The 24985-nt window shown below is 45.1% G+C and overlaps 1 protein-coding gene across 2 annotated transcripts; it reads right to left on the reverse strand.

The window, feature by feature from the left end:
* Nucleotides 1–1467: 1467 nt before the first annotated feature.
* On the reverse strand, nt 1468–24635 carry trim37 (tripartite motif containing 37). 2 transcript variants are annotated; one of them, XM_069145788.1, is made up of 24 exons: nt 24446–24635; nt 22542–22611; nt 21177–21278; nt 20928–20968; nt 20432–20548; nt 19871–19958; nt 19038–19160; nt 18128–18251; nt 17227–17294; nt 16098–16222; nt 15852–15902; nt 15417–15498; nt 15239–15315; nt 14248–14427; nt 13969–14083; nt 13249–13440; nt 12258–12391; nt 12063–12145; nt 9620–9847; nt 9136–9441; nt 8559–8690; nt 4386–4772; nt 4043–4153; nt 1468–3219 (listed from the first exon to the last, which is right to left on the reverse strand). In XM_069145788.1, the coding sequence occupies exons 2-24, from the start codon at nt 22560–22562 to the stop codon at nt 3173–3175; spliced, it is 2934 nt and encodes a 977-aa protein (XP_069001889.1). In that variant the 5' UTR covers nt 22563–22611; nt 24446–24635; the 3' UTR covers nt 1468–3172. The 2 variants fall into 2 exon arrangements, with proteins under 2 accessions (XP_069001889.1, XP_069001888.1); XM_069145787.1 differs by having other exon boundaries at nt 13180–13440.
* Between the last annotated feature and the right edge of the window lie 350 nt (nt 24636–24985).

The following is a 24985-nucleotide window of genomic DNA, read 5'->3' on the forward strand; positions in this document are numbered from 1 at the left end:
ACAAAACAGAAACGACATGATCTTATAGAAAATTATGCATTCATGTAGATTAAACAAACCAACAGGACATAAAGTAGTTTAAAAACCTTAAATAACTACAGCAGTCAAATGAACATTAATTCAACAACAACTTCATATATGACTTTAAAACACTGACATGGAAAGTTTTCTTTAAATTCTTATACTTTAAGTACATTTTGATGGTAATAAAATGAGTAGCGGAGTATTTTTTACTCGGTAAAGGACCTGAATACTTCTTCCATAACATGAATAAACTGTAAATAATCTTAGAAAAATGCAACATCTCGCAGGTTTCAGACGTCTTTGGGTTTCACTGAAGGGAAACGTTTTATGGTTTCATGTAATTAAGTGTTAAAGAAAAGTGTAAATAACATTTCTTTTCTGTCCATTTAATCATCTCACGTCTTCAGATTCATCTCAGCAGGGAGTTTCTGAACCTCGGGGCTCGAACAGCCTTCCTGTGCTGACATTCAAAAAGGTGTGTGTGAGTGTGTGTGAGTGTGTGTGAGTGTGTGTGTGAGTGTGTGTGTGTGAGTGTGTGTGAGTGTGTGTGAGTGTGTGTGTGTGAGTGTGTGTGTGAGTGTGTGTGTGTGTGTGTGTGAGTGTGTGTGTGTGTGTGTGTGTGTGTGTGTGTGTGTGTGTGTGTGTGTGTGTGTGTGTGCGCAGGTCATTAATGTGACAGTCCCGGGACAACAGGAAGTGTTTTGTCCAGGTTGTTTTGGGAGTGAGGAGATGCTGTAACGCTGCCTGCTGTTACATAAAGAGCTTTTACAAAGTGAGCAGTCCTCCACATTCTTCTATAAAAAGACTCCTCGTTTCACCGTCTCCTAATCTGGCTTTATTCTCTCCGCTGCCACCGGTCGGGCTTCGGCTTTAGACCGGCAGAACGTGACGGTTCTTCCTTCGGAGAGGAACCAGAGAGGAACCGGAAGAACCAAAGAGGAACTAGAGAGGAACTGGAGGAACTGGTGAGGAACCGGAGAGGAACCAGGGAGGAACCAGGGAGGAACCGGAGAGGAACCTGGGAGGAACCAGGGAGGAACCGGAGAGGAACCGTTGTCCTCCTGCGTCTCCGCGGTCATTTTGTTCCGTTTACATTTTTAAATATTTGGTTGTTTTGTGTCTTTTTTTTTGTCTCCTTTTGGTTGTTTTGCTTCCGACTCGTCATCGAGTCGTGTCGAGTCAATTTGTGATGTTTTTGCTTTTTAAGTTGTGTTTCTGGTATTTGTGGTCGTTCTGCATCTTCTGTCAGTCGTCTCGAGTCTTTATTTAGTTGTTTAGCCTCTATTTATAATTTAATTCATGTTTAAGCTGCCTGGAAGACGACCGACATGAATAAATATAAAACCTGTAATAAAGTAGAATTCTCCTTTAATTTCGGACGACGAACTCTTTTTTTTTACTAGAGACGACAGAAGACACGATAATGAGCTGCGCTCGTTCCGGTATCGTAAAACATTTTATTTATTAGACAAAAAGGAAATATACACACCAAACAATGCGCAGTGCATTCTGGGAAACATTCAAAATAAAAGCAGCTTCTGACACAGATAACACAAAAAACCACGATCGGCCGGCCGTTTCTAATAAAGACGTCCTCCGTCCTCTGAAGCCATGCAGGCACATGTACAGCAGATATTTACACTGTAAACTCAAGACTGCAGAGGTGGACTACATGTAGACAGGAAGTGGCTTTCAAAATAAGATATGGCTCAGAGAAGAGGAGACTTCAGAGTCCATCAACAGTCTTAAAGGTGCAGAAAAGTTTGATAGACTGAAGTGTGAATATCACATGTTACATTATTACATCATTTTAATAAACTCTGCATCTTAAAGGGCCAGTTCACCTTTTTAGATTTTAAAAGCTTCAAAATACTAAATTCCACTCAGCTACTGGTGCAATAATGATTTAATTCGTATTTATTCATCAACAAAAAAATTATTGTCAATAATCTTTAACAATTAAAACTTTTCTTTACTGTTTTCTGACAGAAATAAGTACATATTTTTAAGTTTTCTTGATTTTTTTTTTTTATGACAGTTAATGTGAATGAATTTGTGGGAGAACAAAACGAGGTCTAAACTGACTTTATTAACACCAAATCAAATACTGAGAAAATGATGAGTAGCAGATTAATATTCACCTCCATCGTATCGTACAGAAATCTGTGATTTTGGGTGAACTGACCTTTTAAAAACAACACTTTGCTTCTGCAGCTTTAAATCCACATTTTCACAGCAGGAAATGCTTCTAATAACATGAAAGCTGCTTCACGTCTCTGAAACCAGACGTCTGCGGTGAATGAAGTTCTTTCAGTGTATTTTGAGTTTCCTCCGTCTCGGAGCGCTTCGATGCTGATTCAGACTCCAGGAGAGGATCTGATGTCTGTTTGTTTCCCGTCTTTACTCTGAGCTCAGCGAACAGGCTGCAGGACGGAGCTTCAGCTCCACCAAACAAACGTCGACTCACTCTCACTCGTTTGCTTTTAGAACGCAGGTGCAGCGGCGGCCATGTTGGAGCCCGCTGCACCTGCAGGCAGCGATGTTCAAACACCTGCTCGACTTTTAGCCCAGAGTTTTAGAATGCAGACAGACGGGCTGCAGACAGACGGGCTGCAGACAGACGGGCTGCAGACAGACGGGCTGCAGACAGACGGGCTGCAGCGTTCATAATAAAGTCTTTAAAGCACCGAACTGTGACGAGCTGCAGGTTATTTACATGTTGACACAGACGGCCCAACAGGCTGCAAACGCTTTTAGAGATTCAGTCGTCACACGGTTGTCATGGTTACCTCACCAAACTGAGCAGGAAGTACCTGAAAGCATGACGACAGAGTCGGACACAAACGGACAAAACGGTGATGTGGGTTCTCTTAAAGGGCCGGTACCGCCGCGCCGACGCCACGTTAACGTCACGTGATCAGCGAGTTGCTCAGAAAAAAACAAGCTGCAGCGTCTTCGCTTCATGCACAACAAGCAGTTTCTACTCTACAGGTGTGCATGTGTGTGTGTGTGTGCGTGTGTGTGTTTGTGCGTGTGTGTGTGTGTGTGTGTGCATGTGCGTGTGTGTGTGTGTGATACCAGCACGTTTGTGTGTGTGTGTGTCTCGTCTCCGGCCGTTACCGCGGCGCCGTGAGGTCTGAACAGGAAGTCACCTGTCGGCAGGCAGACTCATGTCGTCAGACAGAATCTGCTCTCCTGCAGGGAGGAAGAGGAGAAGAAACACCAGAGTGAAGTCATGTGATCAGTGTGAGGACGAAGAGCAGCTCGCCAAAATAAAAGCTTCTGTGGAGGACGTGACGACACCTGAAGGCTCCTGAATCTCTGAGGAGCTTTTCAGCTCCGTCCTGCTGGTTTTATCACATTTTCAGTTCTCAGGTTAAAAAGCAGAAAATTAATGTTAAAGAAAAAATAAATATTGGTCAATAAGCAAAACAATAAGACTGCAGCGTTCCTCAAATAAATAAATGAAATAAACATGAATGGGATGTTTGAAGTTTGTACCAAAGTTAATTAAATACACATTTGCTTGTTTTTTCTTTTTTCTGGAAGATTTGGTTGAAAAGTTGCGTCACTTTAGGATTTAAGCAGAAATAAAAAAGACACGAAGGTTTTACTACAAATGTTATGAAGGTTGAAAACCAGAGACATGATGACTCAGCTGTTCCTCATAGAGAACAAGTCTTTCCGTTTTTTGTTTGTTTTGCTTTTATTCTCATCGTTGTGTTGAATAGTTTGACTCCTCCCCCTCATGTTGTCCTGCTGTCACTGTGTTGAACTAAATAACATCATAAAATAAATAAATGAATAAAAAGGATGAGTGAGGATGAGGAGGAGGAGAGGATGAAGGTGGAAACAACCAGGGAGATAAAATGATTCTGTAAAGTCACGTTTCAGGTTTTTAATTTAATTTATGAACCGAAGCTCGACGCTGAAAGTGTGTGTGTGTGTGTGTGTGTGTGTGTGTGTGTGTGTGTGTGTGTGTGTGTGTGTGTGTGTGTGTGTGTGTGTGTGTGTTTACCTGTGCAGGGAGGTGTGTGGTTGTCATAGCGAGAGTTGTTGCTCTGCAGCGCTTCGTCCTCCGTGTCGCTGTCGCTGCTCGTAGCTGCCACGAGGACGCACGGAGACGGATCTACGGAGAGGACAGACAGGCAGATAGACAGACAGGTAGACAGACAGGTAGACAGACAGGCAGACAGACAGACAGACAGGTAGACAGGCAGACAGACAGACAGGCAGACAGGCAGACAGACAGACAGACAGGTCCATCAGTTCAGACTGCTTCTTTTACTTTAATCATCTGCAGACAACAAAGAGTTCAAAGATGTTCAGTTTTCTAGAAATAAATCAGCAGGTGAACCGACCTTCGTTAGACGGGGGCGGGGCAGACGCTCCCTCCAGCAAGGCCTGATGGGAGTTCCCCGAACTCTCAGAGTCGCAGTCCAACATGGCCGCCTTGCAGAAGGAAGGAGCGGAGGAGGAGTTAGGAGACACGGAGGCGTTGGAACGCCTCTCGGCCGCGAGGATCCTCCGCTCCTCGGCGTCCCACCCCGTCCCCCGGACGCCGCACGTCTTCCCGGCCGTCACGTAGCTCGGTCCTCCTCCCAGGGAGAAGATGTCGTCCCGGGACCCCGACGCCACGTACAGCTGCTGCTCCGCCGAGTACGGCTGCTTGGAGCCGGAGGTCTGCTCCGACGACGGGCCGCCCAGAGACACCAGGGGACCCTGGAGGACGTCGGCCTTCAGCGGTCCTGAGAGACATGAGAGGGAAACATCTGGATTTATTTTCTGATGCCCGCAAATAAAAAAAAAAAAACTAACTTCACTTTGAGCTCCAAAACACAGAAAAAGAAATGTAACGTTTGTCCTGAGCTCGACAGAGATCCTGAGTTAAACTTTCAGTTTGACCTCAGAGCAGATCTAGAAAAAGTCTGGCTCCTCCCCCAGCTCGTCCAAATATGGTCACTTCCTGCTCCAAACCGCTCCGAACTAGTAAAGATGGTGACGGACAGAATCTGAACTGGAGGATTCATAACGTTCACAAACCAACGATGACATCACTGATGGATGATGACGTCACTGATGGGTGATGACGTCACTGATGGGTGATGATGTCACTGCTGGATGCTGCTTGAATTGAACGCAGATGCAACATGACGTGGGACTACACGTCTTTTTCAAAAGGTTTAGTTGATGCAAAATGAGCAAATCAAACAATTAAAAACATTTTTCTCCAACATGAACGCTGCTCTTTGTTTCAGCGTAGAAAAACAAACAAACGTCTGAACCCTTTTTAAAAACATGACTTCTTATAATGTGCTAAACGTGGGGTGAAAATGGAAATCCAAAGAGTTGTAAACAGTCTGAAATCCTGACACACACCAACACAGTGTGAACGTGTGAGGGAGGAGGAGTGTTGCAGCAGCCTACAGTTTGTCAGACCGCCGGAGAGTCAGCAGCTATTTAAAGTGGAGCCGGAGAACAGAGGAGAGTAAAGTAGATGATGTTTGGAAGAGAAGGTTTTCAGCCCTTCCAGTAGATACTCCACTGAAGAGCATTCAGAGATGTTAGTCAGAGCAGTGACCCACATCACAACACTTCCACTCACTGCTCACACTCTCCGACCAAATAAACGTGTAAGCTGCTCTGATCCAGATTTGACTTCAGATTAAGTGTAATATTAAAGATGTCTCTTTTAGAAAGTTCTCCTCAGATCTGCTGCGTTTTAATCCCTCATTTCATCATGTTGGATATTTGTGTGAAATGTTGTCTAATTCACGTATGATTTATTACGTTGCGTTCATACTCATGTTTTGTGAGGTCACAGTGACCTTTGACCTCCAAATTCTATTCAGACCAACCTCCAGTTCAAGTGAACATTTGTGCCAAATTTGAAGACATTTCCTCCAGATGTTCCTTTAAACATCAGCTAACAAGCATGGGTCAATATGAAATGACTGAGTCTGACCTTTGACCTTTGGCCACCAGAATCTAGTCAGTTCATTGTTGAGTTCAAGTGTATGTTTGTGCCAAATTTGCAGAAATTTCCTTCTTACGTTTTAGAGATATTGTATTTGGGAGAATGGTGAAGCAGCGTGAGGGAAGTGAAGTGAAGCAGCGTGAAGGAAGTGAAGTGAAGCAGCGTGAGGGAAGTGAAGTGAAGCAGCGTGAGGGAAGTGAAGTGAAGCAGCGTGAGGGAAGTGAAGTGAAGCAGCGTGAGGGAAGTGAAGTGAAGCAGCGTGAGGGAAGTGAAGTGAAGCAGCGTGAAGGAAGTGAAGTGAAGCAGCGTGAAGGAAGTGAAGTGAAGCAGCGTGAGGGAAGTGAAGTGAAGCAGCGTGAAGGAAGTGAAGTGAAGCAGCGTGAGGGAAGTGAAGTGAAGCAGCGTGAGGGAAGTGAAGTGAAGCAGCGTGAGGGAAGTGAAGTGAAGCAGCGTGAGGGAAGTGAAGTGAAGCAGCGTGAAGGAAGTGAAGTGAAGCAGCGTGAGGGAAGTGAAGTGAAGCAGCGTGAGGGAAGTGAAGTGAAGCAGCGTGAGGGAAGTGAAGTGAAGCAGCGTGAGGGAAGTGAAGTGAAGCAGCGTGAAGGAAGTGAAGTGAAGCAGCGTGAGGGAAGTGAAGTGAAGCAGCGTGAAGGAAGTGAAGTGAAGCAGCGTGAGGGAAGTGAAGTGAAGCAGCGTGAGGGAAGTGAAGTGAAGCAGCGTGAGGGAAGTGAAGTGAAGCAGCGTGAAGGAAGTGAAGTGAAGCAGCGTGAAGGAAGTGAAGTGAAGCAGCGTGAGGGAAGTGAAGTGAAGCAGCGTGAAGGAAGTGAAGTGAAGCAGCGTGAGGGAAGTGAAGTGAAGCAGCGTGAGGGAAGTGAAGTGAAGCAGCGTGAGGGAAGTGAAGTGAAGCAGCGTGAGGGAAGTGAAGTGAAGCAGCGTGAGGGAAGTGAAGTGAAGCAGCGTGAAGGAAGTGAAGTGAAGCAGCGTGAAGGAAGTGAAGTGAAGCAGCGTGAGGGAAGTGAAGTGAAGCAGCGTGAGGGAAGTGAAGTGAAGCAGCGTGAGGGAAGTGAAGTGAAGCAGCGTGAGGGAAGTGAAGTGAAGCAGCGTGAAGGAAGTGAAGTGAAGCAGCGTGAGGGAAGTGAAGTGAAGCAGCGTGAGGGAAGTGAAGTGAAGCAGCGTGAGGGAAGTGAAGTGAAGCAGCGTGAAGGAAGTGAAGTGAAGCAGCGTGAGGGAAGTGAAGTGAAGCAGCGTGAAGGAAGTGAAGTGAAGCAGCGTGAAGGAAGTGAAGTGAAGCAGCGTGAGGGAAGTGAAGTGAAGCAGCGTGAAGGAAGTGAAGTGAAGCAGCGTGAAGGAAGTGAAGTGAAGCAGCGTGAGGGAAGTGAAGTGAAGCAGCGTGAGGGAAGTGAAGTGAAGCAGCGTGAAGGAAGTGAAGTGAAGCAGCGTGAAGGAAGTGAAGTGAAGCAGCGTGAAGGAAGTGAAGTGAAGCAGCGTGAAGGAAGTGAAGTGAAGCAGCGTGAGGGAAGTGAAGTGAAGCAGCGTGAGGGAAGTGAAGTGAAGCAGCGTGAAGGAAGTGAAGTGAAGCAGCGTGAGGGAAGTGAAGTGAAGCAGCGTGAAGGAAGTGAAGTGAAGCAGCGTGAGGGAAGTGAAGTGAAGCAGCGTGAAGGAAGTGAAGTGAAGCAGCGTGAGGGAAGTGAAGTGAAGCAGCGTGAGGGAAGTGAAGTGAAGCAGCGTGAAGGAAGTGAAGTGAAGCAGCGTGAGGGAAGTGAAGTGAAGCAGCGTGAGGGAAGTGAAGTGAAGCAGCGTGAGGGAAGTGAAGTGAAGCAGCGTGAAGGAAGTGAAGTGAAGCAGCGTGAGGGAAGTGAAGTGAAGCAGCGTGAAGGAAGTGAAGTGAAGCAGCGTGACGCTCATCTGTTCATCTTTGAGTCCAAGTCAACGTTTCCTCAACGTGTTCTCGAGAGATCGCATTCACAAGAACGGGACGGACAAACACAACGTAGGCAAGGTCATGTTGACCTTCGACCTCTTCAGCAGCGAAAATCAATTCCCTTCATCCTTGAGTTCGAGTGAGTGTTTGTGCCAAATTTGAAGAAGGTTCCTGAGATATTGTGTTCACAGGAATAAGTTGACGTGAGGTCGCGGCGACCTTTGACCCCTAAAATCTATTGGGTTCCTCCTTGGTACCAAATGAATGTTTTGGCAAGTTTGAAGACATTTTTTGAGACATTACGAGAACAAACGAAGACAAACGGACAGAAGGAGGCAAAAATAAAAAAAATAAAAAACTCCGTAAAAAAAGAGAAAATCTCATCTATGGTCCAAAAACTTCAATTAATTCGGTTTACATTTCATTTATCTGACTCTTTTATCCAAAGCGACTTACAATAAGTTCATTTCAACATGAGGGTTCAAACCAGAACAACAAGAATCAAGAAAATACAATTTCTTCAAGAAAGCCAAACTACAAAGTTCTATCAGTAAGTTCTATTTTAAGTTCTACTAAAGCTACTAAAGCGTTTCCTATTCAAGGTTTAAACAGCGACAGGAACAAAAGACACCGACTGACCTTCGTCCTTCGGATGCAGGCCGAGCTCGGCGGCCTCGGCTCCTCGCAGGTCTTTGTCCATGTCCTCTGGACTCCTCCTCTTCATCAGCAGCGAGCCGCTGCTGTCCAGGACGGGAGACAGAGACTTCCTGGCTGCACAAAGCAGAAACAATCCAACATGTCAAAGAAGAAGATCTGCAGACTGGTGCTGGAAGCCTCGTGCACACACACACACACACACACACACACACACACACACACACACACTACACTATATAATAAATGTCCTGAGCTGGTTTCTGTCTGGACATCGTCCCATGATGAGACGTCGTTCGGAGAAGAACCGTGTTGATTCGAGGATTTAAGGAAGTGACTTCTCTAAGCTGTCGCTGTCGGGTTAGTTTGATCTGTGGAAGCAACATCAGTTCAGTTCTGAAGACGGAAATCAAAAAGGACTCGGAACAAAACGAGGCTGCACAGGTCTTAGATTTGAAGGTTAAAGGCTACCAGTCGTGTTTTTTTCTGAAATGTTGGTACATAGATGATGAAAGGAGGAAACTTTCCGTCCGTTCCGACTACATGAAGGAAGCGTCCTCACCGGGCCGGCAGGGTCTGGACCGAGCCGCCGCCCGACCCACCAGATCCAGCTCGCCGGCTTTACGACAAATGGACAAGTCGGAGTCGCCGTGATGAGACGGTAAGTCCTCGGCGCCGAAGGCTCCCGACGGGCCGGGCCTCGGATCTCCGGACCCCCGGGCCTCCAGCACTTGGCTCTTGACGTCAGACATCTTGCTCCGGACCTCGGCCATCTGAGCCTTCAGGCGGATCAGGACCCCCGAGTCCGGGGCCGACCGTCGCACCGCCTGAGGCCGCCGCTCGCGCTCTTTCCTGGAATGGGGATGTGCTGACGAGACGAGGAACAACAAAGAGAAGTGGAATCAAAACCAGACTTACAGTCGTGTGTTTAGCAATGATTTGTGGTTCTGTTCGGTTTGCAGATGACGTGGTTCTGTTTGTAACATATTTAGCTGCGGAGGGATTTCTTTTATTTTGGCGAGTTCCTGTGTGTGATGTGTTCAGACCTTGGGTGTGCAGCAGAGAGACGGGCGGCCTCGGCTGGAGGCCCCACAGAGACTCCACGCTGCTGCGCTCCTTCAGGTCCAGCAGCTGGATCAGGATGACCGGGTCGATCTCCAGGAGGCTGCTGGCGCTGCCCGGCCCGACGGCACCGCCCGCCGCTCCGCTACCGCCGGAGCTGCGACCTGCAGCGGCGCTGCGGTGCAGTGAACGCATGCTGGAGCTGGATCCTCCTGCAGGTCCGGAACAACACGCTTTAGAATCACACATGAAGACTTCGTCTTTACAGACGCATCAAATCCAAAGTGAATAAAATGTGTCCATCAGTTATCTCGGTGTTGTTAGCTAAAGTCACTCCTTCTTATTAGTTTTCTGGAGGTCCATCTGAAAATAATCCGTATCATCACGTTATTATTATCTTGTTCTTATTGTCATGTTATCATTATCATATTATTATCATGTTATCATGTCATCATGTCATCATGTTATTGTCATGTTATCATTATCATATTATTATCATGTCATCATGTTATCATCATGTTATCATCATGTTATCATCATGTTATTATCATGTTATCATCATGTCATCATGTTATTATCATGTTATTATCATGTCATCATGTTATTATCATGTCATCATGTTATTATCATGTCATCATCATGTTATTATCATGTTATCATCATGTCATCATGTTATTATCATGTCATCATGTTATCATCATGTTATCATCATGTCATCATGTTATCATCATGTCATCATGTTATTATCATGTCATCATCATGTTATTATCATGTTATCATCATGTCATCATGTTATTATCATGTCATCATGTTATCATCATGTCATCATGTTATTATCATGTCATCATCATGTTATTATCATGTCATCATCATGTCATGTTATTATCATGTCATCATCATGTTATTATCATGTCATCATCATGTCATCATGTTATTATCATGTCATCATCATGTTATTATCATGTCATCATGTTATTATCATGTCATCATCATGTTATTATCATGTCATCATCATGTCATCATGTTACTATCATGTCATCATGTTATTATCATGTCATCATGTTATTATCATGTCATCATCATGTTATTATCATGTCATCATCATGTCATCATGTTATTATCATGTCATCATCATGTTATTATCATGTCATCATCATGTCATCATGTTATTATCATGTCATCATCATGTCATCATGTTATTATCATATCATCATGTTATTATCATGTCATCATCATGTCATCATGTTATTATCATGTCATCATCATGTCATCATGTCATCATGTTATTATCATGTCATCATCATGTCATCATGTCATCATGTTATTATCATGTCATCATCATGTCATCATGTTATTATCATGTCATCATCATGTTATTATCATGTCATCATCATGTCATCATGTTATTATCATGTCATCACGTTATTATCATGTCATCATCATGTCATCATGTTATTATCATGTCATCATGTTATTATCATGTCATCATCATGTCATCATGTTATTATCATGTCATCATCATGTCATCATGTCATCATGTTATTATCATGTCATCATCATGTCATCATGTTATTATCATGTCATCATCATGTCATCATGTCATCATGTTATTATCATGTCATCATCATGTCATCATGTCATCATGTTATTATCATGTCATCATCATGTCATCATGTTATTATCATGTCATCATGTTATTATCATGTCATCATCATGTCATCATGTCATCATGTTATTATCTGCTCATGGCTGCAGCTGCTCGGACAGTAAATTCTCTGAAACAGTGAAACAGTGCAGCAGCTGCTTTGAGCTTCTCTGACTCCTCTGTTGTCAAACAACACTAAAACTCAGCGGCTGCTTCTATTGACCTCCACTGAGGAGAGACGGCGTCTTTCTCCGAGCAGATACTTGTAAATATTTGGAGGATTACAGATTCTCCCCTGAGAAGAACTCTTCTGGATATCTTTGGGTTTCTCAACATCTTTAAAAACTGATGAAGTCCATCATTTTCTGATTTTACAGATTAAATTCTTAATGAAGAAATAGTCACCAGATTTAACAGTTTAATTATAATCCAATTGACTCGGATGAAATTCAAATTAAAACATTTGATTGAATATTTACCACAAATTATGAAGTAAATCCAGCAGAACATAATATCCCCCTCTTAATATTCCTCCATCCGACTGCCCCTTTAAAAAAAATTCTATATTCTATGTTGTATTTTATTAATGTGATGTCTTGTGTTTAATTTGATCTGCTCTTATGCATTTTATTTATTTTTGTATTTTACTTTTTAAATGACATTTTAACATGTTTATGTTCCTTTTAATTTGCATGTAAATCTTTGAGTTGCATTTCTTGTATGAAAAGTTCAATAGAAATAAAGTTTAAGATGAATGTTTTAGTGTTTCCACTGAGTTGTACCTGCAGCTCCAGCCAGGTCATCAGGAAGTTCTCCTTCTTCCGTTTCCAGGTTCCCGATGAAGTCCACGTCATTCTCCCCCGACCTGCGCACACGTTACATGGATGTAGTTTTACCACAGAGATGTCCGTGTTCCTCTCTCACAGCACACGGAGGAAACTTCCTGTTGCAACACCAAGAGCCGGTCAGAGACTCACATGGTCTCCTCGTCGATGTCGTTCTCCTCCGTGTTGCTGGTTGCCGTGGAGCTCCCCGACGTGCTGCTGCCGTCCAGCGGGTTCACCTCCTCCTCCGTCAGACAGTCCACCTCCAGGTCCCCGTCCGACAGCTCCTGGACCCCCCGGGGACAAACGGCATGTCGAGGAACACTCGCAATAATCTACGACTGACAACATCCAACCATGAGACATGGAGGATGTTCACGGTTCGTTGTTTTTTTACTCTTTTCAAACTGCAGTAGGAACTCTTTAAAAGGACGAAACAACAATCGGCCGAGACGGAGACGTCCCAGGACAGTCCACAGGATGAGGGACAAGAAGCTGATCCAGTCAGTTAAAAACATCACCGCAGCTGGCTGATCCTGTCTCACGGTTTTTAAAATATCTGAGCAACACAACATGAATTTGAATTAACTGACTTACAGAAGTGTTTCAGATTCACCAAAAGAAAAACAAAGCGGATCAAAACAAATTTAAATATAACTTCTTATCTACAAGATTTCATCAGTATTTTTCAGTTAACCACAATTATACATGTTGGTTTTTTTTTTTTCAAGTCACTGAAAAGTGAAAAACTTTCAACTTGGGGTAAAACGCTGTGCTCCTCACCACCACTTATTAACCAGCTGTCCAATCACAGTGAAGGAGGGGCGGGACAAAAGCCACAAAGACCTGACGTCATATTCTACACGTTGAACGACACTTTTTTGCACGCAGAGACTCATGCAGTTCAGACGGGGGAGACTTTAACCCACGTTGTTTTCTGGAGCTACAATTAACAGATGTTCCCTGAATGCCTCACATGCAGACGGTGGCGAGAAGGAAGCCGGGAACTCGCAGCTCCTGTGCAGCCGATGCAGTTTGAAAAGAGTCAAACGAGGTGTTCTAATATCAGATTTACCAAAGTTGAAACCCAGTTTTTCCCCCCAAACCATCTGCTCCAGTGTCCGGCAGCACGCTCCCTCCTTACGTTGGAGTCGTCGTGCTGCGTCCGCTCCTCTTCCTCGCCCTTCTTCGTGTTGCTCAGAGCGGTCTGGATGTCGTCGTCGCTCTTCACCGAGCGCGGGTCTCTCTCGGAGGTCGTGGTTCCCGTGGAGAGACGCAGGTCGGGCGGCGAGGAGCTGCGCGACGTCTGGCGGCGAAACAGCTCGATGGCCAGACGCTGAAAACAGAAATACGTCTTTATTTGGGGAGAAAAAAAAGTTGTGAAACTTCAATCTGGAGGTGTTTCACTTTGAACCCTTTAACCTGCGGTCATCAACAGATTTGATTTAAATCACGCTGCATCATCGTCTTCCAACTCATCACTGATAATGCTCACATTAAGTTAAGTATTCACTAGATGTGCATTCAGTCATATGTATTTCCTTTAAAGTGTTTCCATCTTTGGAAACTTTAATCTAAAATAATGACTGATGAACCTGGGAATAAAAGGACTGACCGAGAAGTAAAACCAACTTAAATGTATAAATAAATACACATTTAAATGAATAAAAGTTCAATAAAATACTGGATTTGAGTAAAAACAAATACCGAGTGGTAAATCAACTAAAATATAAAAATAAACAGACAATTAAACCAAAGAAATAAATTAAAAGTTAAATAATATACTAAAACAGAGAATATCAGCTGGTAAAAGTGACTAAAATGCAGAAAAAGACAAAGTGAAGAACTAGAATAAATGTTGTACCTCTTTGAGGTTGTTGATCTGCTGGATGTATCCGCTCTGAGCCGACTCCAGCTGGCTGATGTACCAGTACTGATCCCGGCACTTCTGGAAGAACGTCGGAGAGCGGACCTGGTAGCTGCACAGCACGCCGACCAGAACCACAAACACCCCGTTAGTCTGGAGCATCAAACCTAACCTGACTCTCTGTGTGTGTGTGTGTGTGTGTGTGTGTGTGTGTGTGTGTGTGTGTGTGTGTGTGTGTGTGTGTGTGTGTTTGTGTGTGTGTGTGTGTGTGCCCACCGGAGCACCAGCGTGTCCGTCTGCATGTTCAGGTAGCCCTCACTGGCCAGCAGGTCCAGCCTGAAGAAGCGGTTGTAGCCCCAACACTCCCCCACCTCGAAGTCGGAGGCGAACTCCCGGATGATGTTCTTGGTCGGGTCGCTGGAGGCCTGATGGACCATCTCCACCCGGTACTCGTACCTGCACGGGTCCAGGATGACGTCAGCACGCGAGGGACAACACACGGCGAGAGAAAGCACGAGGAGCTTCAGGACGACGGCGACTGGTTTGATATTTAACACACTTTTAAATACATGTATGATTAGTCGTGATAAAATGATGAATCTCTGCGATCGGGACATCAGCTACATCAAAACAAGCGCTCCTTATCTCCCTCAACCTATAACCCCACACACACACACACACACACACACACACACACACACACACACACACACACACACCGTGATGAAAACCTGTCAGGTTCATTCATGATAATGAATCATATGAATTCTGTAGGTTTTTTTTATATCTGGAGACTTCAGTGTTTTGTAAAGACTCCGTAGCTGCATTTCATTGTTTCGAATGATCTGAAATTTATACGATTTCCTTGATTAATCTTAATATTTATCCAGAATCGTGGAGTTTTACGACATCAGGTCTGTTTTTAAGCTTAAAAGACGGACTTGTCATTTTAATTCTGTGTCTTTAAAAACTGAATGTGACTTCAGTGTTCCTCTCTGAGACTCTCTGATGTGTTCAGGCTCTTATTTCTGTTAAAAGCAGCCTTGACAGCTGAATGATGACAACTGCATCCTTTATGACTGAATCCCCTCTGTATGCTCATTGTGCCTTCGATTAAACCTTTCACATGATAATTTAACTTCAGGATTCGCCGTGACGGGAAGCTTTTAGAGAGAGTCTGTCAGAGGACGGTAAGACCTGAAGACTTACTGAAAGAGAAGCTTTTAGAGGAATAAAAAAGGGATTTATTAGAGAAAATGAATCTTACTTTGATGTTTCAGGAAGTCCAGCAGACAGTTCAAGGAACACAGACAGATAGTTTCCTCGGACGACGCCGTTCCCGTCCTGAGGAGACATTAGAGGAGACATAAGAGGAGACACTATGAAGATGACATCATGTCTGTGTGTCAAAGTGTCGTCAGGGTTTAAAACTGTTTCACACTCACCGGGTAGACTTTCAGCCTCCAGCAGAGGCCAGATATCTGCAGAGGAGGACTGTAGACCGGGTCGGCCCGCTGCCTCAGGGTGCTACACACACACACACACACACACACACACACACACACACACACACACACTTATATAAACCTGCTGTGACAACATGAGACTGCTGTGAGTGGATCCAGCCATTTAAACCAGTCTAAACCCAGCCATTTAAACCAGCCTAAAACAGTCATTAAAACCAGCCATTAAAACCAGCCTTAAAATCAGTCTTGAAAGTCTAAAACCAGTTTAAAAGGAGTGTAAAACCGGTTTAAAAGGAGTCTAAAACCAGTCCAAAACCTGTAGAGAAAGTGGAGAGATTTCCAGCAGACTGAACTAGTGTCTATAAAGCAGCTGTTTACTGAATAAAAACTCCGTGTACGGAGAGAATAATGTACCTGAAGTTGACCAGAACAAAAGTGCTGGAGTCGTAGGCAGGAACCAGCTCACTGAAAGCACACAGAGGACGAGTAACTTTAAAACGAGCTGAATAAAGCTGGACACAGGAAATCCAGTCGTGATAAAAAAAATTAAAAAAAACTCTATAAATGAAACAAACATATTGATGGAAAGAATACTGATAATATAATTTATTATTTATGAAAATATGTGTGGATTATACATGATTATTAAACGGGGATTACCTGGTGAAGTCCGGAGGGACCGGTGTGGTGACGAAGGACTGCATGGGTTTCCGGTGGACCTGCTGGAACATGAGCAGGATCTCCGGACTCTTGGAGATCAGTTCGCTCTTACTGCACGAGTGAAGCTATTCAACACACAAAATCAACAATGGAGAAAATCTAATTAATTATGCTGCTTAATAATGAATGAATGAACTAATAGCAGTCCTGTGACTGCAGGTTAATATCCCAGCAGGTACACCTTGATTTACTTCAGTAATACAAGAAGCAGCTGATGTTGGCATCTTGGTTAGAATTTCATGTGTCGGTAGGAGAAATCGGTCGTTCCTTTCAAACAGCTCACTGACTGATATCGAAGGATTTCTGCGTAATTACTGAATGTATTTCATGTATAATACACCCGTTTTCAGAAAGTTAGGTGACGATCCTTTAAAAGTTACAATACGCACCTTTAAAAGTCAGAATATGCACGTTTAAAAGTTAGGATACGTAGCTTTAAATCTGGATTTGTAGCTTTAAAAGTTGTGAAATGTACGATCATGTTATCTTTTGACCTGCACACCATCCTCCAGCTGCCCTCTGAAGGCTTCCTGTTGTATTAAAAGTGTGAATATTTGTCTTCTCCTGCTGCTGTAGTTTTTTCTGCCTCGTTCCACTCGGTGCAGAAAAGACATGATTCATCACGCCTCTTGTGAGGAATGCAGTCGTGCAAACACTGACTTGCCTTCTGGCCCGATTCGTCATGCAGCATGAAGTAAACACCAAAGCTCCGGTGATCAATATTTAGTATGTAGCATGCAGAAGGAAGTGTTCATAGTGAACCTTCACCAAGTGCAGCAAATCATCAACATTTTAAGATGCTAACATGTCAGCGCTTCCCTCTAAAACACAGACATGTGGAAGTTAAAAATACAACACGGCTTCAACTGTTAAAGTATGAACTCTGGTAAATATTGCGAGAGTGGGAGGAGATGAAACTCATAATTTAATGTAATAAAACACCACAACACGTGGAACTGTGGCCTCACGGACGGCCGTGGTATCGAGTGTTGCCGTGCAGTACGAGGACTTTAAACGTTACGCAACAACCAGCAGCAGCAGCTGACTGAACGGAGATAAAAGAACCCACCTGGTGCTCCACCTCCTGCAGGAGAGACTCCAGCAGCTCCGTCTCCTGGGTCAAGGACGTCTTCTGACCTGGTGGAGGAGGAGGAGGAGGAGGAGGAGGAGGAGGGAGTGGGGGGTGGGAGAGCGCAGGTTCTATTTTCAGTCTACTCGTGCTGAATGTTGGTGCTGATGGAGGCCGCTAAGTGTGAGTGAGCGGCTGTGCAGGTGGTGTGTGTGTGTGTGTGTGTGTGTGTGTGTGTGTGTGTGTGTGTGTGTGTGTGTGTGTGTGTGTGTGTGTGGGCACTGAGTGCAGGCTTCCACTCAGTGCAGATAAATATTTGATATGTATATTAGCCGCTGCTATAAAGGGTGCAGCTCTCGCGTCTCAGCGGGGAGCCGGAGTTTTCTGTTCGATGAAGGTCGCGACCTTTCAGACGTGTTTTAGCTCCATTCAGGACGTCTCGAAACGTAAAGAGCTTCTTTCAGACGTGAAAAACTGCCGACTTCTTTATCCTGACTACAAGTTATGTGAACGTCTCTCAATAAGATGTGACTGTTTTATTGTGGAGAGTTCTGCTCTGTGGACGTTTGAACACCAAATATTTAAATTAAAGGTCGCTGCATTTGCATTCATAGTTTTCTGCAGTGAGGAGTGAGATAAATACATATTACACTTATGGTTTCGAATCATTTTTTTGTCGTCATTGAAATGTTCCAAAAACTGCATGTTTTTATTAAAAGTAAATCTAATTTCTAATCGTCACTTAGACCTTATTCATTTGTAAGTTACCAAGAAAGAACTAAAGCATGCTGGGAAAGAGTTTCAGCATCTTCTCACTGAGAGCTGTGTGTGTGTGTGTGTGTGTGTGTGTGTGTGTGTGTGTGTGTGTGTGTGTGTGTGTGTGTGTGTGTGTGTGTCCCACCCATGAGTGTGATCAGTTTGTTCTTCAGCTGGTTGTCCAGACGAGCGATCATCATCTCCACGGCGTTTCGGATCTCTCGGACTCTCTCGTCCTTCGCTCCCCGGACGGCCTCCACGTTCCTCTCCTGAGAGAGAGAGAGAGACACACACACACACACACACACACACACACACACACACACAAAATCATTTCAACAGCGAGGTGTGACTGCCCTCCAGTGGTCGATGGCGGTAACACAACTTCTACTAGAACACTTTAACATTTATTTAATATTGATATTCTGTAAAAACAAGATATTTTCTATGTTGTGCAGTAAAGAGGTGGTTGAATGATGTTTGATGACCTCTGTGGTTTCTTATTTTCCTGCACTTCAGAGTTTTGCTTTTGAAACCAGCCTTTTAAATGTGTCACAAAAAGTTTGAGAATATGAATCACAGTCAATAACTTTTGCAAAAAGTTTGAAGCCTGTGACCAAAACTGAGAGACAATTTGTTTAAAATCTAAATAATTTTGTCCTCACTCAATTTTTGATTGCAGTGAAAGAAATGAACTCTGCTGCTTTAAAAAGACACAAAACTACCTTCATATTATTACACATCATCCTGTTGCTGAGTTGTTATTATAGAAGAGTTTATGAGCCCTGAAAGCTGCTGAATTCATTCTATTTTCATTGGATAATATCAAACAGCACCTGAAGCTCCACAGCGTAAAAAAAATATTCTTCTTTTTTCTGGTTTTAAATGATATCTGATCACAAATGGAGCGAATCGTGTCGGCGTCAATTATGCTAATGAACAAATCTCCTCTGACAAATTACACCAACTAGATTCATTCAAACCAGCGATTTCCAGCACATTCACACAGTCAGAGGGGCTGAAGGAGGTGAAGCTCCAAAATAAAAAGTCCTCACCACTTCCTGCACCAGACTGATGAGCTCCATGAGGCGGCGCCGCAGCTTGGCCACCTCCTCCTTCACCTTGGTGACATGCTGCTCGTAGATCTCCACCAGAGGCTTGAAGGTGTGGCCGCCGTGCTGCACACCACAAACACACCGTTCTCCGGTTAAAGCCTCTCCGGCCTCCAGAGTCGCCGCTCTCCTCCGTTTTACATCAACAGTTAGTGTGAAGACACACAGAAGACTTTTTTTTTTAAACCAATTCCTGGCTTTTTATGGACTAAAACATAAAAAAAAACATAATATACAAGAAAATATTGGACAATCTAATCAGTGGTGAAAATGAAAGAAATATAAATGTAAAATGTTATTTAATGATCTTTTATTTTGAGGTGTTTTCTGTCGGTTTGATCTTCAGAAGTTCATCACTGCTGTTTGTAACGAGCACATCAGACACGTTTCAGCCTCTGAACCGGTCAACACTTCGTTTCACAGCTGATTTTGAGACTTGAGTGATCTTATTGAACACTCGGTGGTTCGGCAGCAGCTGGAAATCTTCAGCTGACATCTTTCAAATCACTTCTTAAAACAGAGATTTGTTTTGTCTTTAAATGTTTTATTCTTCCTGTTGTTGAGGAGGAACTTTATCCCATTTCATTTGTTATTTCTACCTGATTTTATTTGGCTTTGTGATCTTTCAATCCTGGTAAAACAACATAAATCACTTTGTAACTTTACTTTAAAAGTACTTTATAAATAAAGTTTATTTCTATTATAACTCCCAGGACAGCGAAGTGTTTAGTGTTTCTAAGTTGACATTAAACTGGGATGTGAGAGCGAGACGTTACCATGCCTCCCCACAGAGCACACTGGTGGCAGATGCACTTCTTACAGGTCCAACAGAACACGCTCAGCTTCTCGTGGTGGTTCTCACATCTGCAACATCACAGGCAGAGAAAGACTCAGAGGTTCGTCCTGTTTGAACACGACGGAGGAGACGCGGGACGAAAACGCTTCGCTGCAGCCGCGAGAAACCTCACAGCAAAATCACAGGAAGTGACATCATCAGAACAAACTTCCTCCACTCGCAGGACAACATCAGAAACTCACTGCCAGAAAAACGGTTTACGAATATTCATAATATCCACCTTTTATGTTTGTTGAGTTTTGTCTCTTTCACTCCTATATATATATCTATATATATATATAAAGTTTGAAATGTCCATTTAGATGATCATTTATACGAATCTAATGTGCTGACGGGATGAAAAACAAACCGCCTTCCTCATATTTATTTCCCCCGTTAGATTTAATTCATGCAGAGAAATCCTGAGAGGAAAGTAAAAGAAACCACTTCATCCATCCCATAATAAACACGCAGGTGGAGCGAGGGGGAGTTTGGTGCTCACTTGTCCTTGTCGTTGTCCTCGTGCTTGGTGAGGCTGCAGAGCTGCAGGGTGTCCAGCTGCTGGGTCACCTCCTCGGCCCAGCGACAGTTCACCAGCTCCCTCAGCTGGAGCGGAGCGCTGGGTAAACAACAACAACAACAACAACAACAACAACAACAAACACTCAATATATGTCAGGACATGACCATCAACACCAACTTTATGGAACTTAACCCAACAGAAACATCTCCAGGAGCATTTTATTCATTATCAAAAGGACTTTTCACACTTCAAATTAACAACATCACTCATAATAAAAATAAATAAATAATAATAATAATAATAATAATGTGATATTTTCTGAGACAATCAGCTGTATTCATGTTGTGTTAATGACGTGTTTTATTCCATCTCTGTCCTCACTCGAGTGTGTGTGTGTGTGTGTGTGTGTGTGTGTGTGTGTGTGTGTGTGTGTGTGTGTGTGTGTGTGTGTGTGTGTGTGTGTGTGTGTTCTTACCGACAGTGAGGACACTGAGCTCTCTGCTCCGTCAGCCATCGCTGCCAAACAACAGGACATCTTAGATACAGAGTTTAAATACAAGCAGAGGAAAACATGCTGCCGAGTTCAGCTGGTTTTCTTGTTTATGTTGTTTATATTCCCTTAAAAGAAAAAAGACTGAACATCTGAACGGATCCTGACGAGAGTCGTAGTAATGAATGAAGAAGTTGTCCTGCAGCAGAGATGGTGTTCAGGACTCAGACTCACCCGGATGCAGCTGAAGCAGCAGAGTTTGGAGCAGTGAGGACAGAGACGAGCGTCCCTCAGCTTCTCCATGCAGATGAAGCAGCGAAACACCTCGGCGATGCTCTGGGGTGGAGGAGGGTGGAGGAGGATGGAGGAGGGTGGAGGAGGGTAGAGGAGGGTGGAGGAGGATGGAGGAGGGTGGAGGAGGGTAGAGGAGGGTGGAGGAGGATGGAGGAGGGTGGAGGAGGGTAGAGGAGGGTGGAGGAGGATGGAGGAGGGTGGAGGAGGATGGAGGAGGGTAGAGGAGGGTGGAGGAGGATGGAGGAGGGTGGAGGAGGATGGAGGAGGGTGGAGGAGGGTGGAGGAGGGTAGAGGAGGGTGGAGGAGGGTGGAGGAGGGTAGAGGAGGATGGAGGAGGAGGGTAGAGGAGGATGGAGGAGGAGGGTAGAGGAGGGTGGAGGAGGAGGGTAAAGGAGGGTGGAGGAGGGTAGAGGAGGATGGAGGAGGGTGGAGGAGGGTAGAGGAGGGTGGAGGAGGATGGAGGAGGGTGGAGGAGGATGGAGGAGGATGGAGGAGGGTAGAGGAGGGTGGAGGAGGGTAGAGGAGGGTGGAGGAGGATGGAGGAGGATGGAGGAGGGTGGAGGAGGGTGGAGGAGGGTAGAGGAGGGTGGAGGAGGGTGGAGGAGGGTAGAGGAGGATGGAGGAGGAGGGTAGAGGAGGGTGGAGGAGGAGGGTAAAGGAGGGTGGAGGAGGGTAGAGGAGGATGGAGGAGGGTGGAGGAGGGTAGAGGAGGGTGGAGGAGGGTAGAGGAGGGTGGAGGAGGAGGGTAGAGGAGGGTGGAGGGGGGTGGAGGAGGAGGGTAGAGGAGGGTGGAGGAGGGTAGAGGAGGATGGAGGAGGAAGGTAGAGGAGAGTGGAGGAGGATGGAGGAGGGTAGAGGAGGGTGGAGGAGGATGGAGGAGGATGGAGGAGGGTAGAGGAGGATGGAGGAGGAGGGTAGAGGAGGGTGGAGGAGGGTGGAGGAGGGTGGAGGAGGATGGAGGAGGAGGGTAGAGGAGAGTGGAGGAGGATGGAGGAGGGTAGAGGAGGGTGGAGGAGGGTGGATGAGGATGGAGGAGGGTGGAGGAGGATAGAGGAGGATGGAGGAGGAGGGTAGAGGAGGATGGAGGAGGAGGGTAGAGGAGAGTGGAGGAGGATGGAGGAGGGTAGAGGAGGGTAGAGGAGGGTAGAGGAGGGTGGAGGAGGATGGAGGAGGGTAGAGGAGGGTGGAGGAGGGTGGAGGAGGGTAGAGGAGGGGGGGGGCTCCCATTAACTGCAGGACTTATAGAACCACTTCATACGTGCAGGGTATTAAAACTGTTGAGTAAATTCCATGTGCGCTTCATACCTCGACGCTTTGTTCATCCATGTCGGCCAGTCTGAAGCTTCTGATCTCCGGGACGAATCGAACAAGACGTCTAAAAAGAAGAAAAACTGTTTTTAATTTGGATTTAAGTTCAGTCAATTCAGGATTCACAGGTTGTTGGTTTTGTTTTTTTACAAACATACTTTGATTTTGTCTCTCAGCCATCGTTTCATATCAAAATTCAACATGTGCTGGATTATTGAAACAGAAATAATTGTGGAACGCATCAAAACTAACTGAATAACTCCTTCAGAAAGTTTGGTCTTTATTTATTATTTGCTTGTGTTTTTCCACATTTTTGGAAAAATGTAACACATAGGATGATAATAATGGTCAGAAATGATGTGAAAGTGCATATTTGTTATTGATAATAAACGATGAAAAGCCCGAGCAAACACACACTGGAGTCTTCTACAAACTCAGAGAAAACAAACGTCTGAGTTTTAGACCCAGACCAGGTCTAATGTGGTGGACATGTTTTTAAAGGAACAGTGAAATGTCCCTTTTTACCACAAATACAATAAAGAATTTCAAATGTGAAACTGTATTTTAAAGGATCTGGACCAGGTCTCTCTCTGGACCAGGTCTATCTCTGGACCAGGTCTCTCTCTGGACCAGGTCTATCTCTGGACCACGTCTCTCTCTGGACCACGTCTCTCTCTGGACCAGGTCTATCTCTGGACCAGGTCTATCTCTGGACCACGTCTATCTCTGGACCAGGTCTATCTCTGGACCAGGTCTCTCTCTGGACCAGGTCTATCTCTGGACCAGGTCTCTCTCTGGACCAGGTCTATCTCTGGACCACGTCTATCTCTGGACCACGTCTCTCTCTGGACCAGGTCTCTCTCTGGACCACGTCTCTCTCTGGACCAGGTCTCTCTCTGGACCAGGTCTATCTCTGGACCACGTCTCTCTCTGGACCAGGTCTCTCTCTGGACCAGGTCTATCTCTGGACCACGTCTCTCTCTGGACCAGGTCTCTCTCTGGACCAGGTCTATCTCTGGACCACGTCTATCTCTGGACCATGTCTCTCTCTGGACCAGGTCTCTCTCTGGACCAGGTCTCTCTCTGGACCACGTCTCTCTCTGGACCAGGTCTCTCTCTGGACCAGGTCTCTCTCTGGACCAGGTCTCTCTCTTTCTAAAGTGGCTTCCAGTCAGAGTTGAGTCTTTATCTTAAATGTCTGACAGGAAAACAGAGAATCAGCATCTGAGCTGAGAGACCTGGTCCAGAGAGAGACCTGGTCCAGAGAGAGACCTGGTCCAGAGAGACCTGGTCCAGAGAGAGACGTGGTCCAGAGAGACCTGGTCCAGAGAGAGACCTGGTCCAGAGAGACCTGGTCCAGAGAGACCTGGTCCAGAGAGACCTGGTCCAGAGAGAGACCTGGTCCAGAGAGACCTGGTCCAGAGAGACCTGGTCCAGAGAGAGACCTGGTCCAGAGAGACCTGGTCCAGAGAGACCTGGTCCAGAGAGAGACCTGGTCCAGAGAGACCTGGTCCAGAGAGAGACGTGGTCCAGAGAGACCTGGTCCAGAGAGAGACGTGGTCCAGAGAGAGACCTGGTCCAGAGAGAGACCTGGTCCAGAGAGACCTGGTCCAGAGAGACCTGGTCCAGAGAGACCTGGTCCAGAGACCAGCAGCTCTGGATGTGTTTTTGTGGCCATGGTCGTTAGCTCGTCGTCAGCAGGAGGCCCATCATCATCATCATCATCATCAGCAGACAGACACACGGCCGGCAGGACAGCAGCTGACGTCAGTCGGAACAACTACTGGGTTTATTAACAAAACATGAGCAGGAAAAGTGGACCAGCCTGAAGACATAAAAGGTCCGATGTCCGAGCAGGACGGAGAGGACAGCTAGCTCCGATAGCAGGGCGGCTCACTCACCTCCGGACACCTGACAAACAGATGAAGACCGATCACGTCATAACGGCTCGTCTCCGCCGGTTCAGCTGCCGTTAATAAAACACACAGCTCGGTTCCGTTAAAGCGCAATGAGCCCTTCTTCTCCACCGGGCTGAAGAGCGGCTCCTGTTCTCGCCCTAAATATAAAGATGGAGCTGCAGCGGTTGCTCTGAGGCTGTCTCGTCCCCTAGCAATAACCAATCAAATGCCTCCTTCTGCTTCTTCGCTTAAATTTATTGGTACGCGTTTGTCAGGAGGCTTGTGGGGGCTTCACCGCCACCTGTCGGACAGTCTGTGGAATAGCAGAGGAAAGCCAAGGCTGAATAAAATACAATTAAGTTAAATACAATTCAATTAAATTAAATTAAATTAATATTGTTGATGAATGAAGATAAAGTAAATATAATATGTTTTTTTTTAAATTTTACTATTTTCTTCTACTTATTTGGAATTGATTGTAACACGGAATCACATAGTTTCTGTAATTTACCATTTATACTTTTACCTTAAATTATCTCCACT

Source organism: Embiotoca jacksoni, unplaced genomic scaffold (assembly GCF_022577435.1).
Source record: "Embiotoca jacksoni isolate LCO1_2020_lvr unplaced genomic scaffold, fEmbJac1.0.p SCAF_13, whole genome shotgun sequence".
Lineage (NCBI taxonomy): Eukaryota > Metazoa > Chordata > Actinopteri > Embiotocidae > Embiotoca > Embiotoca jacksoni.